General features: G+C 39.2%; 3 protein-coding genes across 4 annotated transcripts in view; 1 reads left to right on the top strand and 2 right to left on the bottom strand.

Moving 5' to 3' along the window:
• Positions 1-1,101, bottom strand: part of LOC134819430 (uncharacterized) — a 30,463-nt gene extending 29,362 nt beyond the window's left edge. Inside the window, exon 1 of the mRNA XM_063829378.1 lies at positions 666-1,101. Coding sequence (XP_063685448.1) covers positions 666-831 — 166 coding nt within the window. The 5' untranslated portion in view covers positions 832-1,101. The remainder of the gene's footprint in view (positions 1-665) is intronic.
• A 1,592-nt stretch (positions 1,102-2,693) lies between these two features.
• Positions 2,694-4,904, top strand: LOC134819319 (uncharacterized). Its single transcript, XM_063829214.1, has 6 exons — positions 2,694-2,824; positions 3,564-3,633; positions 3,741-3,880; positions 4,062-4,131; positions 4,287-4,484; positions 4,652-4,904. Exons 1-6 carry the CDS (start codon positions 2,772-2,774, stop codon positions 4,799-4,801), a joined length of 681 nt encoding a protein of 226 aa, XP_063685284.1. The 5' UTR covers positions 2,694-2,771; the 3' UTR covers positions 4,802-4,904.
• Positions 4,905-5,064: 160 nt separating this feature from the next.
• LOC134819317 (DNA topoisomerase 2-alpha-like) overlaps positions 5,065-13,563 on the bottom strand; it is a 29,761-nt gene continuing 21,262 nt past the window's right edge. For both annotated transcript variants that reach the window (XM_063829212.1, XM_063829211.1), the window contains exons 18-29: positions 12,672-12,790; positions 12,238-12,409; positions 11,889-12,043; positions 11,409-11,565; positions 10,787-11,181; positions 10,475-10,637; positions 9,075-9,655; positions 8,543-8,905; positions 8,336-8,419; positions 7,639-7,958; positions 7,326-7,365; positions 5,065-5,706 (exon numbers count right to left, since the gene is read on the bottom strand). In XM_063829212.1, the coding sequence (XP_063685282.1) occupies positions 5,618-5,706; positions 7,326-7,365; positions 7,639-7,958; positions 8,336-8,419; positions 8,543-8,905; positions 9,075-9,655; positions 10,475-10,637; positions 10,787-11,181; positions 11,409-11,565; positions 11,889-12,043; positions 12,238-12,409; positions 12,672-12,790 (2,638 nt within the window). In that variant the 3' untranslated portion in view covers positions 5,065-5,617. The remainder of the gene's footprint in view (positions 5,707-7,325; positions 7,366-7,638; positions 7,959-8,335; positions 8,420-8,542; positions 8,906-9,074; positions 9,656-10,474; positions 10,638-10,786; positions 11,182-11,408; positions 11,566-11,888; positions 12,044-12,237; positions 12,410-12,671; positions 12,791-13,563) is intronic.

The raw sequence follows: 13,563 nt of genomic DNA, 5'->3' as shown, positions 1-13,563 counted from the left end.
GGAGGAGGAGGACTCACTGAGGAGGGGCGAGATAGGGGTAGAAGGAGGGGTTACTGGGAAAGGGAGTGGGAGGTAAGGGCCGAGGGGGTTAAGGGAGGGGTTGGAGCCTGGAGGGGCTGAGGGTGGTGTTTCAAACATCGTTCATATATTCGATGATGAAAGGATTATACCTCGAGAAGTTTTGTCTCTTTTTAACAGGTTAGTGATAGTAAATAGATGTTCATGTAAATTGTGGGCCAATAAGTGTTCAAGTTGATGTTGGACGACTCGACTGATGACTACTTTAATAATCATTATAATTTCCACATTTTGCAGTTTCCAATGACAACAGCTGCGATCATCAAATTATAACATCATTGATTTGTTCGACCACTTCCTAATCTTATAAAGTTACAACATAAGAGCAACAGCTGAAGTCTGGGCCGAACAAATGTGCATCAATTACCCTTATTATGTCAAATATAATCAATAATTTGTGGACCAGACAGATTTGAAACCCTGCAAATCATAGATAACAAATTGAAGAAAGAACGCCAATTATTCAATAACTCGGTAACAGTCACCCACTGTATTTCAACGAGGGAGACGCATCTTATCTCACCTTTCAAAAAATTGAATGACGGGAATAATTATGATTTTATAAGATTGTATCGGGTCGAACTTACCTGCAGAACTCATGGGAACTTCAGCGGCTACATTACCAATGGTTACCCACGGACTTGGCTTAGGTTTGGCGGCTTTCTCCTTCTCGGACTCCTCAAACTTGGCGTACATGGAGCCTTGAGAGGCAGCACTGACCGCCCGGTCGATAGTCGTACCCCATAACCACATCTTCGGGTGAGGTCACGTGACTGTTGATCAGATCACGATAATTTAGTCAGATCACGAACTTTCAGTTAGATCAAGAGTTATTCTTTCAATGAGGAGGAAGGTAAAACCAATAGTTTTCTGGAGTCCGCTGTTAACCTTATTTCACAGCTGACTTGTTTATTCTTCAAGAGGTGCGGAAAGATTTGTCCTGCAGTTTGATTGATTCCTATTTTATTCTCCACATTTAATTACATAATATTCCCATTGGCCATTGCCTGTATCCTGAACAAAGGTTGAAGTAGCAGAAAAGAAAGAAAACAAAACAAAACTGAACTTAGGAAGGCGATGTTCAAACCATGACAAATATATAGAAAAGTTGAGCAAAAATGACGGCAAATAAACCTTATCGCAGGGACATAATAGCAAATAAACCTGATAAAAATGATATAGCAATAAAAAGTATGTAAAGTAAGTGAGAGTGGAACACAACATTCCAGCAGCAGAGTTAACATTAGTGTACGTACAGTAAAGTGTAAACCAACCTCAAGATTCAGTAAACATTATCAGTTGCTCTACTCGGTTGTGTCTTGAACACAAGCAACGTACCCATGGTGTGTGGTGACATTTCATCGTGGTTGGGGATTCAGATTGACGCTTAGTCAGTAATGATAAGGGGTATCTGAAAATATGTAATTTTGTCAGTTTTATAGAGGTTTGGATTAAAAAAGAAGGCAATTTATGAATTTATAACATCTATTTGCAATCATTTGAAGCTTTTCGGGGAAATATGCAAGAATGGCTTACATTCCGACAGCATGTTTTATAGCTAATAGTAATAACATATTGGTAATATGAAATCTCCTACTTACTGGGATTATCAAAGGGTAATTTGAGGAAATGGAGGATAGCATACAGACTAGAGGAACTCAAGTTGTATTTATTATTGGAAATGTTTCCGTCAAATTGAATAGTACCCCAATATTATATATGTTTAATTAACAGCTCCCAGATTGGTAATGTACGTCCCCTTACTCTTAGTCTTAGATGTTGCCAGGCTGAGATTGTGTGTGGTTATGTCCACTATGCGATGTGTTGAGTGACCAAGCGGTCAGTTGTAAAATATATGGTTTTTAGTTTTACCCCATAATACTGCTGTCATGTATCTACGGATACACTAAGCACATAGTCTAAAATTGTTGCACAACCTCTGATCAAAATCAGGCGATCGTTACAGTGGAGCAACATCTCAGCTTCAGAAGTGACACTGCCAGTTCCAGCCTCAACACGTGATCCCTAATAACCTGTTTGTCATGGTAACCAGGTTGTCACGTAGTTGAATTAGCACTAGTGCACATGTCTACTGTGACCTCATGACACAGTAACCATGCGTATAATGCTAATGCAACTATTAAAATTCACCGTTTTACAATATACACAGATGTCTTTGGTTTTTTCTAGAATGATTTAACATATTTTATGAAATTTCCTTTAGTCAATTAAATGTTTGCAGGCCGGGAGATAATTTTTATCTCTCATTATTGATCATGTTTTAACAAATGAAATTTAAATACTTCAGGTTACATTTCTATTAAATGTTCTCAGCTCAAAATGTCCATTTTCAATTCCGCAGAATTAAGGAAATTTCAAAGGATTAAATTTAATTGCTAAGATCTGAACAATAAAATCAAATCTTGAAGTTAAACTAATTACAAGATTTAATCATCGGATCATCCATAAGCACAGGTGCAGAGTCAGCTACACCGGTCTGACTTTAGTAAGACCGGTGTCTGACTTTACTATTACATTTAATTTGGTATGGTAAATGATTTAGAACCTTCTGGCTACCATCCAAATCCCTTAAAAAGAGGAACGGTCCGAGGCTAGGGTCAGTTATCAACTAACATTTTCTAGGAAGTTACCATTTTTACTTCGTCTAAATCGTTCTCTTCTTCAGTTGTAATATGAAGGCTTTTGTTGTGATTTTTGCGATCATCGCTTTCGTCGCGTCAGGCCCGTAAGTATTGCCGTATTCATATTGGCTATCTTAGGAAGAACATGTGTAAACTGTATCCCAAATAGTCACGTGTTGCTTAATGGCGGAGTAGTCACGCGTTGCTTTGGCGGAGTAGTCACGCGTTGCTTTGGCGGAGTAGTCACGCGTTGCTTTGGCGGAGTAGTCACGCGTTGCTTTGGCGGAGTAGTCACGCGTTGCTTTGGCGGAGTAGTCACGCGTTGCTTTGGCGGAGTAGTCACGCGTTACTTTGGCGGAGTAGTCACGCGTTGCTTAATGGCGGAGTAGTCACGCGTTGCTTAATGGCGGAGTAGTCACGCGTTGCTTTGGCGGAGTAGTCACGTGTTGCTTAATGGCGGAGTAGTCACGTGTTGCTTTGGCGGAGTAGTGACGTGTTGCTTAATGGCGGAGTAGTGACGTGTTGCTTAATGGCGGAGTAGTGACGTGTTGCTTAATGGCGGAGTAGTCACGCGTTGCTTTGGCGGAGTAGTCACGTGTTGCTTAATGGCGGAGTAGCCACGTGTTGCTTTGGCGGAGTAGTGACGTGTTGCTTAATGGCGGAGTAGTGACGTGTTGCTTAATGGCGGAGTAGTGACGCGTTGCTTTGGCGGAGTAGTGACGTGTTGCTTAATGGCGGAGTAGTCACGCGTTGCTTTGGCGGAGTAGTGACTATAACTCATAAAAGTGATAATGCTCCTCTACTAGTCTATTGCGTTCACTAATTGAAATCTTTACTCTTCAGATTATCACAGAGAGACATAGCAGACGTATTAAAAGACCCATCTTCAACTCAAGAGGATATAATTGGAGCAGTTAGTGAACTGTTTATGTAATTTAGTCTCAAGTCTCAATTCCCTGCCTCAAATTAAAATTTCACTTCTATAGTAACTTAACTTTAATAATTATTCAATCGCTTCAGCTCCAAGCAGAAGGAAAAGACTTCATATGCAACGGAGAGTTGGACAGGCTGATGCTTGAACTGAACCTGCACCCTGGTCCCACTGTAGGGGTCGTCTTCATGGTCAAGATTCAGACTTGTTCATCCTCCTGTAAGCACAGGTGCACACTCGGTCACCAACTTCATTGTAGTTGTACTAAATTTATAACATTTTTTCCTCGGCGAAAGTTTATCGCTGAGGAAAATCTTGCTAATAATGTTTAAAGAATCTTAGAATTAAAGAAATTGAAATTCTGATACATGATAGCTGACAGATTTTGCAACTAAAATGTCTGTCTTCAGCATTTCTGAAAAACATTTAGCAGAAGTATTGAAGGATCCTTCTTCAACTACAGACGATATCACAGGAGCGGTGAGTTTCAGTTACCTTAAAGCGATCAACAAATTGTGTTTTGCCGCGTATAACATTTGATTCTACTCTATTCTATTAAACATTGCACTTGAACATAAAATTGGTCATGGAAATTAACTGATTGAAGGATCTAGTCTAACCTTTTTTCGTCTCAGCTTGTCGCGGAAGGAAAAGACTTCATCTGTAACGGAGAATTAGACAAGCTTATGAACGAGCTGAAACTCCCGCCAGGTCCTACAGTCGGTATCGTCTACATGGTCAAGGTCCGAACTTGTTCGTCCTTTACATGTTTTAAACATTTAGCAGAAGTATTGAAGGATCCTTCTTCAACTACAGAAGATGTCACAGGAGCGGTGAGTTACCTTAAACTTAAAGCGATCGTTGAGTAATTTTGTTTACAATTTTTTATTGTGTTTTGCCGTATAAAATTTGATTATACTCTATTATAATAAACATCACTTGGACATTAAATTGAAAATTAGCTCAATTCTGATTGAAGTCTAACCTTTTTTCGTCTCAGCTTGTCGCGGAAGGAAAAGACTTCATCTGTAACGGAGAATTGGACGAGCTTATGAACGAGCTGAAACTCCCGCCAGGTCCTACAGTCGGTATCGTCTTCATGGTCAAGGTCCGAACTTGTTCGTCCCTGTCATGTTTAAAACACAATTAAAAACAGTCAACTGTGGAGGCTTGGTTTTTTTGAATCGGAAACATTTATGGTATTTTTTGAAATTCTGAAATCGTTGATCAATTTTGAATTCGTTACTTTTGAGGATGAGTAGTATGCATTTTGCATTTGTTGGACGGGATTTTGAGAATCTCTCAGTCTCATAAAGTATTTAATTAAATATGACGTTATTTCGCTTCTTAACGTTGAAATATTTAATCTGTGAACAGTCCTTCAAGTTCAGTTAAGGAATCAGTAAAACACAGTTGTTAGAAGGTGGGACAAATAAATTTGAAAATGAAAATAATGCTATAAATTATATAATTTAAAAAATTGTCTGGCAAGTGGCACCATTTTAGCGACACAAGTTGTGTTAGAAATTGAAAATACCGTGACAGGTCTCTCGAGGTTTGAAACGAATACAAAATAAATCTTTGCTGGTATCTTCTACAAGAAGTCAGAATGTTCAACATTTTAACATTATTAAACTTAATTCTAAGGAGCAAAAATGGTATTACTTAAGCGAATCAGCCTCAAGATAAATAAACTTGCAACAAATAGTCAACAAGTAAACGTTTAAGGAGAAATTACAGTGGTAATAGTTAGATATTTATAGTTATACAGCAGCTCAGCCCGCTGAACAAAACTTAAATAAGTAGCATGATAAGGAAGCGTTTCATAACAAAATGCTCGATTCTTTTTAACACTTTCAACATTCAAACAAAATTGTCCAAATTATTAAATATCAATCGGGAGTCCAGACCACTTCTTTGAAAGGAACTTTACAATCTCGTCATACCAGACCGCGACCGGCTGGACTCAATCGGACTCATCCGAGTCCCCAAAGGTGTACTTGACAGTTTTCCTGCTCCTTCCTCCCGAGTTTCTGTGGACCACTGGCTTATCATCTGGGAATATTAGAAAATATTCAGAAATATTCAGATGAGAAAAGGTTATCGTTCAAGATTTCTAATTAAGCCTTTAAATTAAATGGCTTAAGAAATGAGAATGATGTGAAAGCCCGAACATTTAAACAATGTGAGCATCGACCCTTCCCTCAGAACTTTGAAATGACTAACAGAGCCACCCCTGCAGATTTCGTCGATTTCAGGTGCCGTCGGCACCATAAAAATTATAAGCAAACATAAATTTTTTCCCCTAAAATCGAACGCTTTCTGCGCAAAAAATTGACCTAAACAGAAAAAATTAAACATGGCTTCAAATCCAAATTTGAACCAGAGATTTTTCTTTTCCTCTCGATAAACTCAATTTTCAACCCAAAATAAAGTCTCAAAGGGGTAAATTACTCAGGTCAGGATTGTAGGCAATGATTATGCCAAACCATACATTTTTGTAAATTCATTAAACTTTCAATTTAGCCTAAAACACCCTATTTTGCAAAAATTTTCCGGGGGGCTGCGCCCCCCTAGCCCCCGCCAATGGGTCCGCGCCCCCAGACCCCTGCCACAGCTTGCAGCTTCACTCGCCGACAGCCCCCCCCCCCCCCCCCAAAGAAAAATCCTGGCTACGTGCCTGAGCAAAATATACAGGGTGGGCCAAAAGTACCCATACGTTGGCCTTTATAGCTCAGTCACTGAGTGCCCAATTTAAATACTTCTTTCTGGTATGACTTAGTACCACCACTGGTTCGAGGAATTTGCATTGTCAACTCGAAAAATATTCGCTTTCATTTTTTTCAAATGGAGGTTCATTTTCACATTTATTTGATAGTTTGGATAGTCGGATCAAGCTAAATGTTATTGAATTGTGTTTGGCCATTCGAATTACGTTTGTCCTGAAAGAATTAGAACTGTAGCTTCTCAGATGACCGAGATATGAAGCATAACGAGTTTATTCATTACGTGTGATCAGGTGATTGGTTTACCTAATCACGTAATAAGGTGCCCCCGTTAACTACCCCGTTAAACATTATGGGAATTGTTAAGGGTGCCCAATTAAGGTGTCGTGTCACGGTGTCACATAATCACCCAGTCAATATTGTTAACGAGATACAGAAAATGCTTGATAACTTTGTCATTTCTAATCCGTTTTGCCTCATGTTTTCAGATCATATGCAACATTTGATAATCTACCGTCTCTGAAAAAATTAGGCGTTCAGCATGTTCAGAGAAAACAATATAGGTGTTTTAATATTGAATGGGCGTGGTCTAAAATATTCGAATTTTCAAATTTTGACGACGGAATCCTCGAACCAGTAAGTACAGTATGCCATCTGCAAAGCAACAGCTCTCAAATATAAAACACGGCGGAGCTATTAAGGCCAACGTATGGGTACTGACTTTTGGCCCACCCTGTAGGTTTAGGGCTTTTCAGATGATTTGGCTCCTCAACAGATACCGACGTACATAACGGTCAATATGTAGTTTAGGTTTACCTGGCCCGTAGGTTACGAATGTGCCCGAGGAGGAAAAAAAAGCAAACTTAAGAAAATTTCTCGGGAACTTAAAAGTTCACCTCAAAACGAAATCTGCACCTATGAACAGAGCGAGAAATAATAATTACTCACCAAGGTCGAAGTCACTTCCATCACTGTCAGACATCTTCTTCTGAAATGGAATAATTGGTGAGTGATATCCAATGAAGGTCTAATTCATTATTTCTCTAATCTTAATTCTTATTGAGATGGAATTACTCCCACAATTTTCCCGCATGATAGTTTACCGAGAGTGATTAATGTGAAGCCTTTAATGAAGTCCCTCTGAACAAAATAACTGTAAACTTCTAAAGGAAAAATAAAGACGTTCAAGCTGGATCGAATAATACTAATTAAAATTTTGATTTTCTATTGCCAATCCCTAACAAGTTTGCCGACAGATTACCTTAGATTTCTTGCTGGTTTGCGGGGATTCATCGTCTGAATCACTCCACGGACTTTTGGCTTTCTTAGCGGGAGCGGCTTTAGCCGCGGGTTTCTTAGCGCCCAAGGTACTGGGACCTAGCTTCTTCTTTGGGGCAGCTTTCTTCTTCAGTTCCTGATCTGAGTCTCCGGAAAGAAAATCAGTGATCTTCTTGGAGGTGGTCTTAGCAACTGGCTTCTTGGCAGGAGCTTTATTTGCGGGAGCTTTATTTGCGGGAGCTTTATTTTCGGGCGCTTTCTTAAGTGGAGGTGGGGGTGGTTTAGCTGGTGAAACTGTGTCGTCTGAAGAAGTATCAAAATTAGCTATGACGTTGTAGGTTTATAACCTACCAAGACGCGCCCCGAGCTGGACTCGTCGACGGTCTTGTATTTAAAACAAATATTTTACGAGAATCACCCGTTAACTATGACGTAAATATGTAAACTTAACGATCAGTAATTAGCAGATCGTAAACATAAGATTGTTGGAGTTTTAACAGTAAACATGTAAACGAGCTTTATAATTTGTAGCTTTGTCAGAAGTTTCAATACAGACGTCAGACATTCAGGTATTCAGGGCTAATAAAAATATGCTCTCCCAGAAGTAAAGGGGAGAAGAACATCTATTCTAGTCTATATCTTAAGTTTGAAATAAAGTATTAGCCCACGCTGTTACTAACCCAGAGAAATAGTTTCTTTTTTAACAGGTGCACTCTTATTATCGTTTAGAGAAAAGGAGTCTTCCGTGTCGTCCATAGTCGAATCTAAAATTGAGAAAAATTGTTTCAGAAATAAAATGAATAAATAAATGTAACCTCGATCCCCTCGAATCTGAAGAAAAAAGAACGTGACAAAATTTAAAAGTGTAAAATGTTAAATTGATTTACCTAAGCTAATATCAGGCTCAAGCTTGAGAGCAGCCCCGTTGGTGGCTGACTTAGCTTTCTTTGTAACTGGTCTGAAATCTTCATCAGATTCCTCGCCTGATACGCCACTGAAGTCTGATATATCATCATCCTCTTCGCTGTCTGTCTCCCATGGATTCTTCTTAGGCTTCATCGGTGAGCTCTTGCGCTTTTTCTTCATCCTATCCGCTAGAGACATAGGTTGAGGTTCACCATTTGCTTCCTTCTTTTCTTTCTTCACTGCTGGTGCTTTTGGTGCTTTCGGTTCAGTGGGTTCTTTCTTGACTTTAGGCTCTCGTTTCACTTTCACTGTTTCAATAGGTACCTTAAATCTGACCTCTTCTCCTGAAATGTACCAGGTTATAAGTCTAAACTCGCATTAAATTTACTGCGAAATTCACTGTCAACTTATAAACAACGGGTGATTATGACCATCATATGGTAATTCCCAAACATTAAGATGATTCAAATTTAGAACATCGTCAGTTCAGTCAGAAATGTAAAATAAATTTACCCAAATCATCAGCATAGTTGTTAACGTATTTCTTTGTACTTGTCTGCTTCATCCGCTTTGCAGACTGGGCTTGCTTCTTCGCCAGGTCAATTGCATACTTCTTCAATCCCTCCTCCAGCTCCTTGATATCGTTCAACCACAGTTTTGAAACTGGAGTGTTCTTCAGTTCCTCTAACTCGGCCAATTTCTCGTCACGTTTCTTCTCAAGTGCATTCTTTCGCTCTAGAGTCAGAGTTCTGATGGACATGTCGATCAGGTAGTCGTAGTTAGGGTCGCCTGGTTGAGAGAGGTTTTCTTCTGGACTCTCCTCTTCGGAGTTCTCCTCTTCATCACCTTCCACTGGTACTTCCTCGGGGTTCGAGTTCATGAGCTTATCGTGGGCAGTTTGCCATTTCTTCATCGGGTCGCTGTCAAACCCTCGCTTTAACAAAACAGCAATCAGGTCTCTGTGCTTTACGTTCTCAACTTTGATTTTACCCTCTATTTTTTCGACGATGAACCTCGCTTTGTTTAGAAGTTGGTTAGCTTCGGCCTCGAATTTCCCGACCAGGAAATCTTTCCTTTTAACATAAATTGCCAACCTGAAATGAAATTACAGTATTACAAACATGTATTACAGAAAATGCAGTTTGTTAATCGGGTACCTGCAAATAACAGCTTAACCTACTAAAACTAAAAGTTGCATGTTTGACCATAACCCCAGCTTTCTTTCAGTAAAAGCAGTGGAACACTTTATCTAAGATATTTTCAATAGGTAATAGGTATACTAATGTGAACGAAAAAGATTACCGGGGACAAGACTTGAACTTGCATTCCTTGCGGCGCCTGACCCTTAATCAGATGCGTCTACCAATTCCGCCACCCCGGGGAAGTTTTGGATACTATCTAGATCCTTATATTATATATACCCCAGGTCTCAGGTTTAGTGAAGATAATTGGATTTTCTATCTTGTTAACGATCAATAATCCCAGGTTGAGATGCTGTCTATATCTTCCCGAGATGTTAGTATGGGAGTGAGTTTTGGGGTGAGTTTATCTTTTTAACGAAAAGATCCTGACATCATCTCCTCTTATTACCAATAACAGAGTTTATCAAAGGATGCCATCATCGATATCGAGGCAAGATATAACTAGATATCAAACGAAATATTAATATAGCTTTAAACGGATCAAGTCGTCATAGTTTAATTATGTCAAGATATCATCGTTAACAATTCTGATTAAGGGTCAGACGCCGCAAGGTGTGCAAGTTCAAGTCTTGACCCCGGTAATCTTTTTCGTTCACATTAGTATACCTATTACCTATTGAAAATATCTTAGATATAGAACTTCTGTCGTGTTCACTAAATCACAAATTTGAACCTTCAGAAGTTCCGGTGTAAAACAGTTTAAAATATAACCTGGCTGGATAGAAGTCTTCCATGACCTCTTTAGGAGATTCGTACTTTCTTAAAACACCGTGCTGATCGTGCATGACCATGTTGGTCAGATTAATGGCCGATGTCAACTTTAGTTTGGTGTGAATTCCTTCTCTCTCCCATTTGTTGATGTCACTTGGTTCCGCTGTTAATAGCAGGATATCAATTTATTGTGCCCTGCAATCGGTCAGAACAAAGTGTGCTTAGAAGTACTCCGTTTTCACGAGTATGTGTCAGCATCAATTACAAGATCTCGGCACTAAGTGTAAACAAGTGTGTAACATTACAAGTTACCTGTAATGTTGAACTTAACAATCTCATCCGTGTTATCATCCGAATAATCCTTGAAAATCGGCTGAAGCTTCTCGTTCCCCTCCGCAAACAGCATCATGTGCTTCTCTATATAATTCTGAGTCCAAGTCCCAACAGGCAGTTCAAGGATCTGGAATTTGGAGTTAGCTGTCCTCATTATCTTACCCACGCTCAGATACTTCTGCTCGTCTACTTTCACCATTTGACCGGTATGATTCCGGTATGAAGGATACATCTCCTGGTACTCCTGTCCCTTGATGAGCCGCTTGGTGTTCTCGATGATTTCCTTGACGGAGAAGTTGGGGATGAAGGTGGAGTAGCCAGTACCGATACCTTGACCACCGTTTACTAGACACATGGGGATTATAGGGGCGTACCTGGAACAAAGTTAGTTTGAGAAATGAGAATAGTGTGGGAGTAGTATAGAAATATAAAATCAATATTATTCTTGTTAATTTTGTTTTTATGTAATATTGAAATTCACAAGCTTAATCATTCATACGTCTGCTACCTTCAGGTCCGATAGTAATACTATAAGCAGGAGCATAAAATCTGAGGCAGAAATAAAAAAAGGGATTGATAAGACTAACGGAAAACAACCTACCAGACAGGTTCCACCTTCTTGTTATCATCCCAGATGGACTGGAGGATGTTGTCATCTACTGTGGGGAAGCAGAGCCGCGCAAGGGGAGATAAGCACGTAAAGATGTAACGAGGGGCCGCGCTATCGCTACCTCCACTTAGTCGCGTACCAAACTGCCCTGGAATAGTTTATTATTATGTACGGACTAATAAAGTTACAAACATGTTAAACTGCAACATTCTGACCAATATACTCAACATCTGTAGGACAGCAGTTTTGACAATATTACTTTATGGAAACTTGAGACGTATACAATGTATACGTCTCAAGTTTCCATAAAGTAATATTGTATACAATATTTCAATTATTATATAATATATGTATACTATACATTATCAAACTAAACTTCAACCATCGGGTAAACGGTCAACGGAGTAAAGAAAAACCAGTAATATTGAACTAAAATCATTTCATAAGATTTTTGTTTAAAATCAAACGTACCATTTGGTTCGAGAAGGTTGAGATTGTTAGAGCCCACAAAGTTTTGAGCGAGGTTGACAATAGTGCCAGCAAGACTCTGTTCACCGTGATGGTACCCTGATATTTCAGAGGCACTTCCTACCAACTGCGCTACTTTTATCTCCTTCTTGAGATTCCTGAAACACAAAACATTGTTAGAAAGATTCACTGTCATCACAATTCACAGCAACCAACAATGTCTGACATGGTACCGCGACAATTGACCCCCGACAATTGACCCCCTATGTAATTACACTGGGGTCAATTGTCGCGAAATCTAGAGCTTAGTACGACAATTGACCTATAATCTTGAGATATCAATAAAACTCACCTCTTAAAGCAGGTAAACATGACCTTCCTCTGGGCAGGTTTAAATCCGTCCATAATACAGGGAATACTGCGCTCGTTGTCATAGTTACTGAAGAGAATCAACTCTCTGTCAATGAACTCTGTGTAGGTTACAGCAGTTTGAGTTTTGTGGTAGAGATACAGTTCACTCTCACCTAGGAATTAGTATATTAGTTGGTAGTTGGAAGGGTTCTGGGTAGTATGCTAGTTGTCTAGTTACTTAGTGGGTTGAACTATATCAGCTTCTGATAAGTTATTTGCAACTAGGTTAATCATTAAGTTAATAGTTAAGTTAGTGTATTGGTTGGTAGCAACGTGATTAAGTTAACAACTAAGTCAGTAACTTGGTTACTAATTGTGTTAGTAACTAGGCTAGTAACCATGCTGGTAACTAGAGTTACTAACTAAGAAACTCACCAGCTGCTCTCCGCTCTCTCCTCTCCAACATTCCCTGAGTAAGCCAATCCTTACGAGCTTCAACCTGCTTCTTAGTAAAAGCCATCTGAATCTTCTGATCGTCTTCCATTCCAACATACCTGACGGGAGAGAATATTTGCAGTCATTTTCAGATTAAACGAGTCTTATCTAGTGAGTAAAATCTTTAAATCAAATACTTAAACCTGAGATTCTATGATGGAACCTTTAAAATGAATAGCTTAAATGGAAGCATTAAACCAAGTTTTGTGAAACTTGGTTTCGAGATAACAGTTGACCAACAAACTAGGACCGGTGACCGAACTTTTGAGGGGGTCCCGGACCCCAACCGCCAAACGGTGCCCGCGGGGCAGCCAAGCCCATATTTGGTCCAAATTAGGCCCAATTTAACCAAATACTTCAATATTTTTACATGAAATTTTCAGAATCAACGTAGAATTGCATTTGGCGGCCAAATTCCAAAATTTGCAATGCAAAAAGGCCTAACTCAAAATTCTGTCCAAAACTTAAGGTTGAAATGCCATTCTACGTTGATTATGAAAATTTCATGAAAAAATATTGAAACCCTATTGAGTTCTATTGTTTTGAGCGAAATCAGATTTGCAAATATCGTGAACTGAGATATCGGCGATTTTATTCATTTTTTTGCGATTATTTGAACACAGAATCCACAGTTAGGTAGATACTGAGCTGATAATCATAAATAATGTGTAGTATAGGCTTACCTTCTATATAAAGTTGGTTTCATTCAAAAATATTGATATTTGACCAATTTATGGGCCAAAATCGATCAAATTTGGTGCGTATGCCCAAATATGGTCATATGGTTTTTGGCTCATAACTCAGTCATTTTTTGTCCAATCTTGACGAAAAT

Source organism: Bolinopsis microptera, chromosome 8, assembly GCF_026151205.1.
Source record: "Bolinopsis microptera isolate Bmic1 chromosome 8, MBARI_Bmic_1.0, whole genome shotgun sequence".
Taxonomy (NCBI): domain Eukaryota; kingdom Metazoa; phylum Ctenophora; class Tentaculata; order Lobata; family Bolinopsidae; genus Bolinopsis; species Bolinopsis microptera.
The sequence above is the reverse complement of the archived record's forward strand: the minus strand, read 5'-3'. Positions and strand labels throughout refer to the sequence as shown.

Bases quoted from the DNA above. Each gene is read 5' to 3' on its own strand.
- LOC134819319 (XM_063829214.1), top strand. From the start codon at position 2,772: ATGAAGGCTTTTGTTGTGATTTTTGCGATCATCGCTTTCGTCGCGTCA. The intron at 2,825-3,563 runs GTAAGTATTGCC...TTTACTCTTCAG, and splicing joins GCTTTCGTCGCGTCAGGCCC to ATTATCACAGAGAGACATAG. The intron at 3,634-3,740 runs GTTAGTGAACTG...CAATCGCTTCAG, and splicing joins AAGAGGATATAATTGGAGCA to CTCCAAGCAGAAGGAAAAGA.